The 17,352-nt window shown below is 40.2% G+C and overlaps 2 protein-coding genes across 3 annotated transcripts in view; both read right to left on the bottom strand.

Moving 5' to 3' along the window:
• Positions 1-1,494: 1,494 nt before the first annotated feature.
• On the bottom strand, positions 1,495-11,136 carry apool (apolipoprotein O-like). The gene is made up of 11 exons (XM_084352479.1): positions 11,068-11,136; positions 9,972-10,070; positions 9,739-9,864; positions 9,143-9,197; positions 8,185-8,283; positions 6,584-6,675; positions 6,385-6,498; positions 5,543-5,744; positions 4,734-5,435; positions 4,093-4,230; positions 1,495-2,516 (listed from the first exon to the last, which is right to left on the bottom strand). Exons 1-11 carry the CDS (start codon positions 11,077-11,079, stop codon positions 2,428-2,430), a joined length of 1,728 nt encoding a protein of 575 aa, XP_084208605.1. The 5' UTR covers positions 11,080-11,136; the 3' UTR covers positions 1,495-2,427.
• Positions 11,137-14,125: 2,989 nt separating this feature from the next.
• The window catches only part of LOC311257226 (connector enhancer of kinase suppressor of ras 2), a 65,429-nt gene continuing 62,202 nt past the window's right edge, over positions 14,126-17,352 (bottom strand). For both annotated transcript variants that reach the window (XM_084352752.1, XM_084352753.1), the window contains one exon: positions 14,126-17,305. In XM_084352752.1, coding sequence (XP_084208878.1) covers positions 17,096-17,305 — 210 coding nt within the window. In that variant the 3' untranslated portion in view covers positions 14,126-17,095. The remainder of the gene's footprint in view (positions 17,306-17,352) is intronic.

Here is a 17,352-nt window from a genome sequence, read left to right as displayed (position 1 = left end):
TCAACCAAATGGGTAAATTGTAACATCACATGTAACAAGACTAAGAGTCTACAGCTTCGCTAGCAGCTCAGTGAGGCTGAGCTAAATGCTCACATCAGTAAACATGCTCAAAATGTTAACATGCCTACATGATGTTTGGCAAGCAATTTTTTTTCCTGTTCAACATCATAGTTTAGTGTCTTAACAAGCTTTGGCTATTAGCACCAAAAGTACAGCTGAGCCTGATGGGAATATATGTAGATTTGCAGGTGTTTGAGGAATTAACATAGAATAATAATTTTAAAAAGTCATTTCAATTTATCATCAATGAACAATGAATGTTTGACAAAAGTGTGAGTAGATCAATCTGGCAGATGTTGAGATATTTCACAGAATAAGTGAAAACGTTAACCTGCCAGTGGTACAGCAGGAAATGTCAACGCACTGCTAAAGTCAGATTCATCCCCTGGGACGGTGCATGTCTACCAAATTTCACGGCAATCCATTCAAATTTAATCTAAACATTTCACTAAAAACCACATGCCGACTTCATGATGGCACTGGAGGAAAAATCAGGGGATTATAAATCCCAGGGATTCATCATCTGGGAACTATGAATGTCTGTACAACATTTTGAGCAATCTACAATCCTGTAGATGTTGAGATATTTCACAGAATAAGTGAAATCTTTGACCTGCTGGTGGCACAACAGGAAATGTCAGGGTATCACTAAAGTCGAGGGATTCATCCCCTGGGAACCATGAATGTCTACCAAATTTAATGGCAATCCATCCAATAAGTGTTGAAATATTTTACGAAAAAAAAACAAAAGAAAACTGTCAACCTTATGTAGGCACTAGAGGAAAGGTCAGGGGAACACCAAAGTCAGTAGGACAGATAAACTGACATATTTAGAGCAATGCCATCTGCAGGGAACACAAAATCATTACATTTGAATAATGTACATTTATTTTTGATACACACAATAATTAGCTTGGCTTTGTGCAATTACACACTGATAAAACCTACAATATATTTTGCAACTGCATATAATAACACAGTACCACAGTATAATATATATATATATATATATATATATATATATAAATATAATTGTACCACAGTTCATTGCAGATCTATTCAATAACTTCTGGGTACCAGTTTTGGAATAATGACCTCCAAATATGAGATGAAAGACTTGTGAATATGTCTGAACAGCAGCTCTCCAGACATTTTAACTGGGACATTTTGAAGGACATCCATTTGTGAAGTGATTTTTTTCATTTGTACGATTCATTTATTTTTAAATTTGCAGAATAGGCAGTGTACTGTTATAGTGTAATATTCATGATGCTGAGCACTCATTGCGTAGAAAGAAAGATGGTCTGTTGATGTTTGTTGCAAAGCTAAATTACAAACATTGTATGAAAAAGAAAAGACAGTGACGAGCCTTTCGTGCACAGTTAAGTTCTGGTTACCATTAGCTACAGAAAGAAGCGGGATGAAACGTTTCCCTGAGGAGAAGAGGCTTTGTTTATTTGCTTTTGGTGTAATGGAAGATTAAATCCAGCCCAACATTAGCTGCTCATTATATGATGATTGAAGATCTTTCTTCTTAGTAAAATGTCCTTCACTCTGATGACTTTCTTTTGGTTGGATGATTAATAAAAAAAGTTGCTGAAGGAATCTTTTTTTATTTGCAGAGCTTTGGCACAGAAGAAAATGTCATGCTGTATGTAAGAAGTGACGTTTCACCAGTTAAACTTTGTGTGCGCTATCTCATGAGTTCATGTGTTATGAGCAATTGTGTATGACATTGAAAAACACAACTAATACTGACAAGTAAGCATTTAGTATTTGATAGACGCAACATGAAATTGTGAAAAATATAGATTTATTTTTGCTTCTGAACAACTGAAGACAATTTTTGATGTTACAAAATGGAGCAGTACTAGTCCATCTCATAATCATTACCAGCACATGTGCAGTATTTTGAACCTCCAAACGCAATGGGCTAAATTACAATAAATAAAAGCACTGCGTAGTCATGACGATGAAAGCTGAAGCACTAAAGCCAGTAATTTTTAAATGACACACACACACAGAGAAAATTTCACAATCTGCCATCTGTGAATTAACAATCGATGTTGTGGGTGTATTTTTTTTCCAGGTTTCCTTCCTGCTACGCAAACAGACAGTTCTGTGAAGTGGAAGTCACTTCATTGCTGCATCAATGCAAATATACTTGGACCTTTTCTGTGGAAAAACAAATGATGTGGGCTGAAGAAATGAGAATGGAAATGTTGTTTAAAGACTTTTTCTGACTCTGCATGTTTGCAAAATGGCCTATTTACACTGCATAATGACACCAAGTAGTGTTTGTTATCTGAGTGAGATGTGAGATGGCAGTGTGGGAATGAGGTTTCTCCTGCAGCCGGCTGTGATGTCTCAGCTGCGTGTGCTGTACAGGTCTTCATCCTCGGGGTTGGACTGGCCGAAGTCCATTAGAGCAGGGTCTGGTTTGAAACTAGAGCCACCTGGAGGGCAACAAGAGGAATGCAACGAAATCTCAGACACAAGCACAGAAATATTGAGTGTCAAACTTGAATGGATTTAGCTGGTTTAGAATAAACTAAGATAAGCTGAATTAGTACCAAACCAAAATAAAGAGTGTCATGGTCAAAGCCACTGTGTACTGTGACCATACAGGATTAGTTGAATGGATGGTGACTGTTACAAGCACACAGACCCACACACACAGACCCACACACACACAGACGCAATACATCTCTTCCTAGAATTCATGAATACCAAATGACGTACGCTAAATGTGCTGGGTGCTTGTGTGGTTTACCCGATCCAGATAAGATTAATTTATTTCACAATTCATCGAATTCATTTGCATTAAATTTGTTTTGCACAACGGGGATAAAAATGGTAGAAAAAGGAAAACATGGAAATCCATGTGAGTAGATTGCTAAACCAAGCATGAACCAGTTTATAAATCAAATGGATTAACAAACCTTTCGCTCAGTTTACCAATTTGTGCACACAGTGGACAGATATGAAACTCTGACCTTTAAAAAGATTAAATGAAAGCACATGTTGATGACCTGTTAGAAAAGTTATATGTAGCTGCACAAGCTGCACATAACAGTGACAAAGAGTCACTCAAAGCTGTGTGTAAATAAAATTAATGAGAGCCCCATTTGATTGTTAGTGCATATTTTATATATGAAGATTAAGTAGAGGTTATTATCTTCGTACATATCGTCAGCCTAGGACCTGTTCAACTCTCATGTCTCATTTCTTGCTCTAGTGGAGTACTGATCAACTAGTGTTATCAAGAAAAAAAAAAATTAAAAGAAGTAAAGTCAAGAAATAATGTTTGGTCGTACTATTCACCACTTACAATCTGCACATTTAACCTTGGATAAATATTCAAAAATGTATTTGGATGCTTCCTCGTCTTGGGAGTTCTCATATGGATGACATGTGCAGTAAGGTGAAACAGGAAATGTATTTTCCTTGGAGACGGAGGTTATTTGTAGCCAACAGGCAGATTGTGTTATTAATTTTGCAATGTAAAATTGGTGTTATGCAACATGCGATCACTGCATTATAATATTATATTTGTGGTAAAACCAGGCTGTCTAGACTGTTCCAAACTGTGGGTCCAGTGCATGATCCAAATGTTAACTCTGGTACTATTTTATTTGGTGGATATTACTTTTTGCTGTCTAACAGAAGACTCCAACAGGAGAAAGTCTGCAGAACTTATTAACTCCTCAATCTGTCCATATACAATGTAGATGGGTTGTCCAAAGGCCAAAGGTTGTTTGTGTTTGGCCGATATATGAGATGTTGCACTGTTCTAACACTGGCAATATGTAATCATGTACGTCACACACTGGATGTTAAGTAATGCACTGCAGCTGTTTGTTTATCGCTACTTTACTTTACTTGATTGTTTTTACACCACACACACTAACAAGAACAAGACCCAACACATTTAGGTGCCGTGGAAATTCAGCTAATTGTCAGAAGAGATGCAGTGTGTGCATGTGTACTCACAAACTGTAGTGGAGTGAGTGCAGCAGGTGTTCAAATTACCTTTGCTGTTTTCTGCAGCAGGTTCCTGAGGAGGTGGTGGTGTGAGTGTTGGTGACTCCTCCACAGCGTCGACTTGTGGTGGGTCAGCTGACTCAGGTTGAGGGGCAGGTTCGGGCTCAGCTGATTCAACAACGGACACTGTAGAGAAGTGAAAATGCAACACATGGTCAAAAGCACAAAAAGTTTTAGTACCGTCAAACCATTATTTTGGTGATTACATTTAGAAAGTTCTTATCCGTCAGCGTAAAACAAATCAGTGAGAGTACAGTACTGGTTGGTTCTAATAAGAAGTAATAAGTGACATACAAAAAGCTTAAAACACATTTCATTAACACTTATGTCAGTCCAGCCCGATGGATATACTGCTCAGCTGTTACTGGCCTATCACAGATGTACTGGTATCAAAAATGTGTTATTCCCTGATATCGGAATTGCCATCAGCCCCAAAAATCCAGTGTCTATTGGGTCTAAATGTCAGTTTTAAGAGCTTTCAAAGGAACTGTCTTTCACTTTCATAATTGTGTACACTTCCAGTTCCAATTAATCCACTTCTGTACCAACAGTAGTTTTCCCAAGGATAGAGATTTATCATAAATGCACTTTCTGCTCTTCTATATTATGGAGTAGAATATTTCTGGTACCTGGTTCTTCAGACAAAGGAACAGATTTGACTTCCTCCTCCGGAGCTGCCTCCACTGGAGCTGCCTCGACTGGAGCGGCCTCCACTGCAGCGGCCTCCACTGGAGCTGCCTCCACTGCAGCTGCCTCCACTGGAGCGACCTCCACTGGAGCGGCCTCCTCTGGAGCGACCTCCACTGGAGCGGCCTCCTCTGGAGCGACCTCCACTGGAGCGGCCTCCTCTGGAGCGGCCTCCACTGGAGCGACCTCCACTGAAGTGGCCTCCTCTGGAACGGCCTCCACTGCAGCGGCCTCCACTGGAGCGGCCTCCTCTGCAGCAGCCTCCACCGGAGCGGCCTCCACTGGAGCAGCCTCCTCTCGAGCGGCCTCCACTGCAGCGGCCTCCACTGGAGCGGCCTCAACTGCAGCGGCTTCCACTGGAGCAGACTCAGCTGGGGCAGCTTCCACTGGAGCCGCCTCCACTGAAGCAACCTCTACTGGTGCAGCCTCCACAGCAGCAGACTCGGCTGAAGCAGCCTCCACTGAAGCGACCTCTACCGGCTCTGGCTCTAAGCTTGGCGTAGACTCAGCTGGGCTGGTATCAATAGAGCCATTCTCTGCTGCTTGTTTTGTGTCTGAAGGCTCCTCACTTTCAACAGGTGCAGGTATTTCCTCTGAGGCTGTGGTGGTCTTTGTCTCTGCTGGCACTGACTCTGCCACTGGATCTGGACAGGAGAGGAAATAGAGAAAATCATCAGTAGAAGCCTTTGTGTGATTGAAACAAAAGAGACTGACACAGGGAAAGAAACAGACAGATCAACATCTCTACTACCTGCGTTGGTGTCTGGAGGGGTCTGGTCGGCAGAGATCTCTGCGAGTGTTACTGATGACACCTCCTCTGATACGATGGTGACAACGGGCTCGTCAAAGACAGGAACAGACTCAGCTGATTCCACCTCTGTTTCTGTGATTGTAGAGCTCTGGGCTGAGGCCTCCTGGGATACTGCAGACTCTAGATTTGGCACTTTAGCTTCCTAACAACATGTGGATAAACAACAAAGATTTAAATCTGTTCAACCAAGACTTGCACTCACTTGTCTACACAAAATGATTATTACGAATTTCACCATTTGATTAATCACACTCAAAGTGTACGTGTCAGGTACAGAACTAACACCTTTCATCTATAAACAGAATAAAGCACTCGCTTTACAATTATCTGGAAAGTTTCAGTTCTAATAGGTCAGATTTATTAAACTGGAGGGGGAAAGCGAGAAGACATGCAAGGAGAAATGCAATCGCTTACATTAGCATTGAACATTTTAGACATTTATCTGACCTCATGGGGTGAATAACAGTGAGTTATAAGCTTTCATTTCTAAATCACAGACATCTCCAAGTGCACAGTTATAGTTAAACTACAATCATCATTAAAGAGTGCTAGGATAGGAAATGAAAACCAACCTATTGAGAGATAGGAGGGATTTTTTGAGCAAGTCAAAAGCAAAGCGGGGAAATCATTCAGTGGGAAGGGAGTTACCAATGTATGGGGAGAACCACTGCTTTGGTTTTAGTCACAAACAGCTTCACAGTACTTTCTATTTAAAACGAGCTGGTTTCACACATATTAAAGATCATAATAAATCTGTTCAGTAACTCAAAATGACTGTTAACCTGTGGTTGTGAAGCAGCAGTCTCTTTGGTAGGCTCTTGGGGCTTTGGGGTGAGCAGTGAAGACACTGTCGCACTGCTCCACTTTCCTGCTGCATACACCTTCTTTCCTGTCACCTTGTGAACAAAGTAAACAGTGTTAATCTCTGAAAGTGATAATTCGGGTTGTAAGAGAGGTCAGGATTGAATAAAGTAGTGTTACCTTTACAACGGCCACGGCTTGGGCCGGGTAGCAGACTGAAGTTCCTACACTCATCAGGCCTATTGGAACTGCTACCCTCTTGAAACGAGAGCCTGAAATAAAGTTTACAGTAAAGAATGGCAAACAGATGGCTATATTAGGTATGATTTCATTTTATTATATCAATGTTTAAATGTCATTCAACTGCCTCCACCACAGAGAGAGAGAGAGAGAGAGAGAGAGAGAGAGAGAGAGAGAGAGAGAGAGAGAAGAAAGAGTGCCGAGAAAACGGAAACTTAACTTCACCTGTTTTTTTTTTGGTGACTTTCTTTGTAACTTTGTGGTTCAGCAGTACAGTGATTACAAATCAGATGGCAAACTGTGGTCTGCCGATGCTGATGATCTGAGACAGTTGTCACCTTATGACTGGTTGCTTCAAGTAAAAGTGCATCAAAGGTGATATCCTAGAAACTATAGATAACCTGTGCACAGCAGTGCTCCCCTGGGTGACAGCTGGTGTGAAGTAAACCACACTAGATGTAATATTCCAGCGCACACCGGGAGAAAACGCCTTTCGCCTGTTGTGCCATCAGACAAACAGATCAATATACACAATGTGTAGTTTGCTCATCATTGTTTTTAATGTCATTGTTAATAAAATAGTGTCAATCACATCATGGTGTGCACTGGAATATTAATATGTTTGGCAAAGGGGTCCAAAATATGAGAAGACTGTAAACATAAAAATATGCGATGCTCTATTTATTATGTTCAGCTGTTACATTAAAAGAAAGCTGCTACAGAGGCACTCTGCTAGCTTGGCATGCAAGCCAGCTCAGTGCCTCTATAGCAGCTATGATATTGCAAGGGACAAAACAGTCCGTTATAAATACAATGCTGTTACATCTATAGTGTATACCACATGTTGACAGTTTAGACGTCCTGTGGAGAAAATTCTTAGAATTCTTATTTCCCAGTGGTGCAAAAGGAAATATAAGACGCTTTCAGAGGAAAGGAAACAAACTTCTTTGATCACTATACATGTTCTACGTACAGGCTGTGGGGGATGGGGATGTCAAACCTCAATACTCTGTCAGCCCAACTTTGTAGCAAAGTATTTGTGTTACCTACTTTTACTTTGTTCAGGTTTTAACTGTTACTATGACACTGAACAGTAACGCAATTGATGAATTGGTTTTCATTTTGTTAAATGAAAAGATAAACAACTCTGCAGTGTTTCCGACACATATGGTTGACTTGGGGAGGTATATTTGGCGACCAATTTTTCCATCTGCTGTCAATAACATAGACTCTGCAGACAGAGAGACGCTGTCTGGTTTTAAACCTCTTTTGACAACTTCATGAAAACTTAATCAATTTTTGTCAATATATGCCTATTCTGTGAACATTCCACAGGTAAACAGGTTCATTGGTAACAGGTGATAGTATCATGATTGGTAAGAAAGAGGCATCTTGTAAAGGTTCAGTGGTTCAGAAGCAAGGAGGGGGTTCGAGGTTCACCACTTTGTGAAACACATGATTGATTAAAAGGATATTACTACATGGGCTTAGAAACACTTGTCACACAGTGTTTGTGATATATTGACTGTGGATCAGGCTACCTTTCCGTGCCAAGAACATGCCAAGCAGGCCAGCCATGGTGATGGTACCAAATCTGGGTAGAAACTCCGGGGGTGGGTCTTTCAAGTAATAGAACACATCTGGGAAACAGAAACACAGGCAACATGATGACAAATACTTTCAGCTTTCTCAATTCTGAACTGAGGTCTGACCTTCTGCTCAAACTGTGACATTATCTATTACACTAACAGCAGTAACAGTGGGATTGGTGACATATATGTCAAGAATCATAACCTTAATATTATGTGCAGTGGTCTCACTTATGAATAGTAAAATGCAACAGAGCTTTTCTTACATATTTTCCTTGGTTGGAGACAGAGAAGTAATTTAATAAGGCCATAAATAGATTTGTTTTTTAGGTTGTCAGTAGTTTGTTATGTACAAAAAAACCCTTTAGAGGTAATGAAATGCTTATGTAATCCCATCGTACTGCTTTGTCAGGAAAGGAAGAAATTTAAAGGATTAGTTCACCCAAAAATGAAAAATACCCCACAAAAGATTTCTGGAGCTTCACAGCAAAACTGCGTTGCAACAACTGAAGGACATAGGGACTTGTTTTGAAAACCCTTTTTAAAGCCGAAATCACCTCTGTAGCTGCTAAGCTTAAAGCAAACCATTAGGAGCGGGTGCATGGGCTCGACCAAGTGTCAAGGGAGTAAATAATGTCTTTTCATATCAATCTGGGATTTCGAGGCTTCCAGAGATTTAGATTATGCCAGTCTTTGCCTTGTTTTTAATGTTTCTAACAATCCCCATCTACGTCATCTGGAGAATGATGCAATGCTGATTTTGTTTGAAGCTCCATAAATGTTCTGTGGACTATGAAACTTCAGCTGGTGAGTAGAAAAAGACTGAATTTTCATTTTTGGGTTAACTTACCCTTTATGTTTTGAGTTTCAGGGAGGAATATTAGTTATATGTGTCCTACTGTTTACTCACCCTCTCCTGCATGGTATAGATTTACACTTCCCCTTTTCACAGAGAGACAGGCACCCTGCCGGGAACAAAGGACAAAGCTGAAATCAACCATTACAGCAGGCCAGCAAGAACACAACTATCTAGGCAATACTGAAACAGATACATGTGAGTCAGTGTGAAGTGTGTTTTCCCCATCTTCCATCTACAGTATCAAACTGTCAAATCTCCTCGCAGCAAACCTTACAGTTGCAGGCGACGTTAACTGTGTGAACACTATTTCCTGTCTGGCTCCTGAACATTGCTGTTTGCAAAATTGTACCTGCACAGAGCATTTGCAGCACGTGGGATTGTGCTCTGTAACCGCAAACAAGAGGAACAAAAATCAGGCTTGGGAAACTAACGCTGCAGGTGCAAGATAAGACCTCGAGAACGTGTTTTAAGTCATGTTCCATTTATGTCACACTTATGTCACTACATCTGTGAAAGGGTTGTTGTTCTTCGGGTTTTAGGTGTTAGAGAGGATGTGAGAGTGTGAGTTAAATCTGCAGCAGGTGGTGTCAGTGAACTCTAAACTATTCTGATGTGCTGCTATAGAAACACATAGCAAAACTAAATACCTTAACAGCCTGGAAAAATGGTAGTATGCTCTCTCTCGCCGTGGTTAACCCACTCTGAATAACCCCCGGACTCTCTGGAACAAACTGAGCCTGGGCAGACTGTGGCACTGGGGTGTAGATGTTCAGCTGGGGACAGAGGCAGAGGCAGCATTTAAATAATGACGTGTAACAGTTCAGTTAATGGAAATAAGTTCTCTCATATCAGCTCTGCTGACGTTTTGGGACAGCCATACCTCTCCCCGAGGAACCAGCCCATCAGTGGGCACCTCCCTCACAGTATACACTCTGATGGAGGCTATGCTCAGCACCGTCGGGACGGCCACTATCGCCACCTGGAACACAAGACAGAAGTACAATGCCAACTTTAGACTGATGACTCCAGTGGTGAAAGAAGGAGATGCTTTACATTATGTAAATGTAAAAAAAGAGACTGCATTAAAAGTAAAAGGCTTGCAGTCATAATTTCACTTCAGTAAAAGTGTGACAATATTACATTCTTTGTGCAATAGCAAGAGCTATTGTTACATTAGTATCAGCTTTTATCACAGTATATACAGTAGCTATATGACAGTATATCACAATATATATCAGCTTTATCACATATGAAGTATTATTATTGAAGCATTGACACGTAAGCTGAATTTGAATGATGAAAGGGGTTCAGCATGAGCTCATATTAGTGGCGTTGTATACTGCTGGGTACTTTAAACATGTTTTATAAGTTTATTGTATGTTTGGTATGCACCATACTCAGTGAAAGTTATAGTAGCTAATCATTAAATAAATGTAGGCACATAGTAGCATAACAGCCACCGTATGTATAACTTACAATATAGTATTTAGTTACGTTAGCTACATTTAACGTTGCTGACTGCATGAGTAAGTTACAACCAGCTCAAACTAAGCTAACTAACGTTAACTGTGATGTTGTCTCTAACTGTGCTCACATGGTTGCAAAATGTGTTAAAACAGTCTATGTTACATAGCGAAGCCACACTTGACAAATATCTATATTTTATCGGCTGTATTACACATGCTTAGGAGACAATACATTGTGAGAGTAACGTTTCTGCTCAAACTGCTGTCAGCTAACGCAGCAAAACACTGTGTACTTTAGCATCGCCTCATTCAGCGAAGCTAACACAGCAGACGTGGTTAGCAGCTGTTTTCATGCAGCGTAGCGCTCAACGCCTGCGAGGTGACAGCCACGTCAGGTTTGCACTAACAGCTCGGGGACAGTGGACGTTAACAGCACACCGGCGCATTCATTGACATTATACACATAAAAGTAAATAAAACTTTGCCGAAGAGGAAATGTCAAGCATTCACCTTGGCCGCCATGACAGCGCTCCTCCTTCTTCTTCTTCTTCTACTTTGGGCTCTCAGCAGCGGCTCCGAGCGGTCCAAACCTCGGTCAGCTGCTGCCACCTAGCGGACTACAATATCCTGATAATAACAAAATATTCTTAAAACTCTTAAAACTGCACAACATACTGCCCTTTGTGCTACAGTATCACCTCCAAGTTCCTAAAAAGTCCATTGTAAAGTGTAATCTACTATGATGGAACAATACTTAAAGGGGCACTATGTAGTTTTGGAGAGGAAAATAAGGTCCCCAGAACACTGTTTGAAGCTAGAAAGGTGGCAGGGTCCGCCACAAAGTTAAACAGTAGGAAATTCTGTTGTCCTTTAAGGTCAGTTTGTTTGTTCAGTTTATTCACAGAAAAACAAAGAGAGTTTGTTGAGGCATAAAAAAAATCTTTGTGGAAAGTTGAATAAGACAAATATAGGAACATGCAACATGTGAACACGACAGAAGTCAAAATAATAACGTTTTTAAAATTAGATTTGAATTTTTTAATCTTCTACAAGACATGACCACAACATTATAGGCAGTCATACCAGAGTAACCGCAGAATGACCTCACTTTAACACCAGGCTGCTGCAGGTGCCTGGTGATAAAGTGAGCTCATTCAGCAGGTGCGGTCTGTTCACACTTTGTTCTCAAGCTCTCAGTTTCGGTGATGACTGTTCTATAAATATGCATGGATGTAATTACAATGTTAAACTATCACATTTCGTTTTGATTAATATTTAAAGCCGTGTCCAAAATTATTCAACTGTAGTCCCACATGTAAAGCAATTGTTCATTGCGGTGATTTATCGGGAGCAAGGCCAGGTGAGCAGCAGACCCCCAAGACCACAAGGGTCCCCGGAAGCTTAAGGTTCAATGCATCAAGTCTGATGTCATTGGTAATTTGAATTATTTGCGAATCTGTTGGAGTTACAGTAACAGCGGTTACTCTGGTATGACTGCCTATAATGTTGTGGCCATGTCTTGCAGAAGGACTCTGGGTTGAAATCTAATTTTAAGAGCTTTATTATTTTGACTTCTGTTGTGTTCACATGTTGCATGTTCCTATATTTGTCTTATTCAACTTTCCACAAAGATTTTTTTTTTTATGCCTCAACAAACTCTCTTTGTTTTTCTGTGAATAAACTGAACAAACAAACTGACCTTAAAGGACAACACAATTTCCTACTGTTTATCTTTGTGGCGGACCCTGCCACCTTTCTAGCTTCAAACAGTGTTCTGGGGACCTTATGTTTCCTCTGAGAACAGCTTGTTTATTCTGTTATGGAAAAGATAAATATTTCTGACTTTGTATTATTACCTCATTAATCTTGTAAATATAAATATGTCTTTGTTTGATTTCTCCTCCAAAACTACATAGTGCCCCTTTAAGTATTGTTCCATCATAGTAGATTACGCTTTACAATGGACTTTTTAGGAACTTGGAGGTGATACTGTAGCACAAAGGGCAGTATGTTGTGCAGTTTTAAGAGTTTTAAGAATATTTTGTTATTATCATGATAATAGTGTAATGTGAGACGTTCACATCATCCCATTCCTACATGAAGGTTAGGTGAACTGAAAACTCTAAATTGCACACGTGTGCATATGAGTGTGAATGCCTCTGTGTGTCAGCCCTCTGATAGACCGGTGTCTTGCACAGGCTGTATACCGGCTCTCTGACCTTGCATCAGAAAAGTGGGCATAGATAATGGTTGAATGCGATGGATGGATACACAGCAGTACATGCATGCTAGTTTTTCTTTGTTATATTTGCTGATGGAGAGAACTGGTAATGGTTCAGTTTGCTCAATGTGTTTGCAGATATACAGTATATACAGTAGTTGTTTCTAATGTTATATTATTTTTCATTACAAATTATGATATAAGCTTAACAATTTGAGTGAAAAGTTGAAAAAAAATTCAAAAACTTGAAAAACATCAATGAATTTTAGAATATTTTACTATTTGGTTTGTCCCCCTTATGCTTTAAAGGTGCGCTATGTAGTTTTGTAGAAGAAATTCAAACTCAGAATTTTAATATTTACAAGATTAATGAGGTAATAATACAAACTCATATTTATCTTTTCCATAACTGAATAAACAAGCTGTTCTCAGAGGAAAATAAGGTCCACAGAACACTGTTTGAAGCTAGAAAGGTGGCAGGGTCCGCCAGATATAAACAAAGTAAAACAGTATGAAATTGTGTTGTCCTTTAAGGTCAGTTTGTTCACTCATGAAAACAAAGATAGATTGTTTATATAGTTTGTTTAGGCATAAAAACAATAAAATCAGTCAATTAAGCTCTTTCTCTTCTGATTAAAATGTCTAATGAAAGCCTGCACGATTACAAGATTTTGTAAAACCCACTGACTCATGTTATCCCAGCATGATTTGAAAGTGCTCCACAAAGCGTCTTGTGATGTCACATAATGTTGTTGTTTTTCTGTCTTCAAGTACCAACATAAATGTTCAACGGGGTTGAGGTCAGGTGACTGTGGAGGAACATCCATGACAGTCAGGACTCTTCCAGTAGTTCTTGCAAAGCTTTGAGGTGTGTTCAGGGTCATTATCCTGCTGCAGAAGGACTCCACAGGACATAACAAGAAGCTTTGACGAAAACCCTCGCATTAACTTGTGGAGTCCATGCCAGCTCGAGTGTATGCTGCCATTAAAGCAAAAGGGGGACATACCAAATACAAAGATATTGTGATATTCATGTAAAATTTTCAAACATTCAACTTTTCACTTAAATTATAATTATAAGTGTTTGTAATTAAAAAATAGAATTACATTCAAAACAAATGCAAAATAGTAGTATTTTGACTAGTGGTCTGAGACTTTTTGACCCTACTGTACACGTTAACTAAGAAATAGAAAAAAAATGCCCTGGCCTTCTAGGATGACCCCTGACCTCATTCTGAAATCTAGTCATCTTCATCCTGTTAACACAAGCACAGAACAATGCTGTTTCAATAAATCCAAGAAAAGGTACACATAAACAAAACATAGCATATAGTGCAGAGGATTCAGTTTATTGAAGTCAAAGTTTAACAACTTAAGTTTACAATCTGTATTTTTTGTAATATATATTCATATATATGAAACCAAAAAAGGCTACTTTAGGAAGAATAAATGTCATTTTCTTTCTTTTTTAATATCATCTTTAGTCAGTTTAATGTACAGAATAACAGTAAGCTAATATTATCCTTGAAAAAGAGCAATATGTTCCTTTTTTAATGTCGCAGTGCAACTTACATCTTACACACCTGTGCAATGTACCATGAGGTGTACACCCCTGAAAGAACACACAGTGGAATCTCCCTTTTCGGCCTGTTTCTGCAGGTCTACACACACAAAGATCTGGGAGGGATAACACAGTCTGTGCCTACAAATCATAACTCGCACTCCTTATTCTACAGTATGTCGCCTGCTCAGCGGAGCAGCGGTTGGAAAAAGAAGGCCGACATTACGGATGAGAAACGTAGAGAGAGGTCTGCAGACTAAAACTGTATCGTAACTCTTCTACAGCTGTGTGTGTGTAGGATCGCCGGTATGGTCAGTCCGTCGTTGCCAAAAGAGAGGGTTTGGGAGGCACAGGGAAAGTGCTTGCATCATTTAGTTTCTTTGTGGTACTCTCAAATTAACCATTCAAAAAACATGAGCTATATCTCTGGGGGTGTGTTTTTGATATTTCACGACAGTGTGACATGATGAAAAAACCTGAACCTACACTCAAAGGATTACAGTAAAATATGAAGAATAAGTACAGATAGTGCTGGTTGCAGCAGGTGCTACGCATGTCTCTCAGAGTCCTCGACACTGGGGGGCACCGTTGAGTCCTTGGCCTGATATTGCAGATGAAATGATTCATCCGAGTTTCACAGACATTGCAGACCATTTAGTGTACAGGTCTTTGACCGCCCAGTATCAACCATATGCTTGGAGGAATGTCAAAATATCTTTCGTTTTTAGAAGTAACTGTACTGTTGTCTCTCAGGTAAGATTCCTGAAGCCTTTGGACACGTGTCAAAGGCTTTCTATGTAAACCAAAAACATCAAATTGAAGCCTCCTGGTAGCATGCTAAAGGAGGATCTGCATGAGATAACTGAGCAGGAAAAGCGCCTCCCTCAGTCATTGTACAGTGTGTGTCTTCAAACACTATCTAATGACAAAAAAAGAACATCAAATCTATGAACATATGAATAAAAAGTCATTCACCAACAGTACTTTTGCATGTATCATGCGCTACAAGTCTAATTTGTCTTGCAATCATGAGAGGAAGATAAAAAAAAGAACCAAAAAAAAAAAAGGAAGAAGAAGAAGAACACAAATGATCCACAATATTTTACCCCGTCCAATCAAATCAGTCCCAGGCCTTTTCTCATGCAACACATCACCAGGAGAAGGGTCAGCCGTGATGTAAACCAGTAAAAATCATCTGTCAATCTGTCGTCGTCTGCCTCCTAGTTGTTCAACTGAAAAACACCCTGCGTCTACAGAGTGAAGAGGGGGACACTGCAAAACCTTGGCATAGAATACATCATACTTTACATTATATCTATGACACAAAACGTAAATAGATTTATATATTCTTCTATGTTTAAATATATTTGTAGACTGTACACAAATCTTTAGAAAATGAGACGGCAAATGCTTTTACCTGATATTTTGAACAGCAATGGTAAAGAGGCCAATGAGACATAGACCCTGTGATGCAGCCAATGAGATATAGAGATATAGAAAGTGCATTCTTTGTAGTGAGTGACTCCTTTTGAAAAGAACTCTCTAGCTCTTGCATTCGCTGTTTAAAAAAAAAAAAAAACGACAAAAAAGAAAAAGAAAATCTGTTTTGCACCCACGCAAATACATACTCTCTGTCTTCCCTCCGCTACCTCTAGAAGCATATCACAGTGGTAGTGGAACGCAAACATTTACATCAGTATACACAGCAGTATACACATATACACAAGTCTTTGAGGACTAGAGATAGAGAGAGAGAGGAAACAAAAGAACAATTAAGAAAAGAGAAGGAGGAGATGGACAGAAACACAGAGAGAGAGAGATGAAGAGAAAGAAAGAGAGGGAGAGAATGGATCGTAGAAGTGCACACTACCAGAGGAGCCTCCTTCTGCAGATAAAATTGTGTGTGTGTGTGTGTTTTTTTTAACAGTTCACAGTTTGAAATAGTGTGCATCTAGCCGGCACAACGGTTCCTTCAACGCTGGCGACGCTCGTTTTCATCTAAAGCAGATAAACCAGCATTGACGGCTACCTTTCACAGTCTTAACGCTTAAAGTCACATTTCCCACACTGTCCCGTCAGTCAGTCAGATCAGCCTGGAATAACAAGTGAGGTCCCTGTAAATCAACGAGCTATGCAGTGAGAGAACTAAAGACAAAAAAGAAAAAAAAGAAAAAAATGATAGAGAGAGAAAGGGGGAGAACTGGTGGCTCTGGGTGCAAAGTTCATCAGTACAAAATTAGTACAGTGCTGTGGTGAAAAGGATTCTCCTCTGTATTGCTGCTACATAGCTCCCCCTGCCCCCTTGAAATTAACAGGAAAAACAGAAAATAGCAAAACTGAGAGAATACAAAGGAACGAACATGTTAAAAAGTCTCCTTTTTTCCCATTTTGCTCGACAAGCGTGTGGAGTTTATGCTGAGTTCCATAGACAAAGGAAGATTAATGCTTTCTGTTCAGGCATGCAATAGGCACCCTGTGGGGTCCTCAGGATTATCAAAAGTTCATACACGCAGGTCTCAGACTGTTCCCTCTATGATATTTACACATCTTACAATGTGTGTTCCTGTGTATGTGTGTGTGTGTGTGTGTGTGTGTGTGTGTGTGTGTTTGTGTGAATGCGTGCTCAGAGTCGTGATCAGGAGAGAGGATTCAGCCAATGTAAAGCTCTGTGTGTGTGTGTGTTTTAGGTGTGTGTGTGTGTGTGTGTATCTAAGTGTGTGTGTGTATCAGTTCAGTCTTTGTTTCTCTTCTCTTTCTCACACATGTGTCTCGATGAAGGAGTGTGTGTGGGTCATGAGAGGTGCGGCCAGCGGGGAGAGGTCGTCCTGGCCGTTGGTGCCCGGGCTGAGCTGGCAGATGTCTGAGTAGAGCTCGCTGTGCCACTGCTTCCACTCTCTGAAGGTCTGGGAGCACAGGCCAGGGTCCTCCAGGAGGGCGCAGATTACCGCCAGCTCCGACTCTTTGGCCTGGAGGGAGCAAAGAGGGGATTACCACACATCTAATTCTTCTCTAA

This window comes from Pagrus pagrus, assembly GCF_965226575.1.
Source record: "Pagrus pagrus genome assembly, chromosome: 5".
Taxonomy (NCBI): Eukaryota; Metazoa; Chordata; class Actinopteri; order Spariformes; family Sparidae; genus Pagrus; species Pagrus pagrus.
Note: the sequence above shows the minus strand (reverse complement) of the source record. Positions and strands in the feature narration are given on the sequence as shown.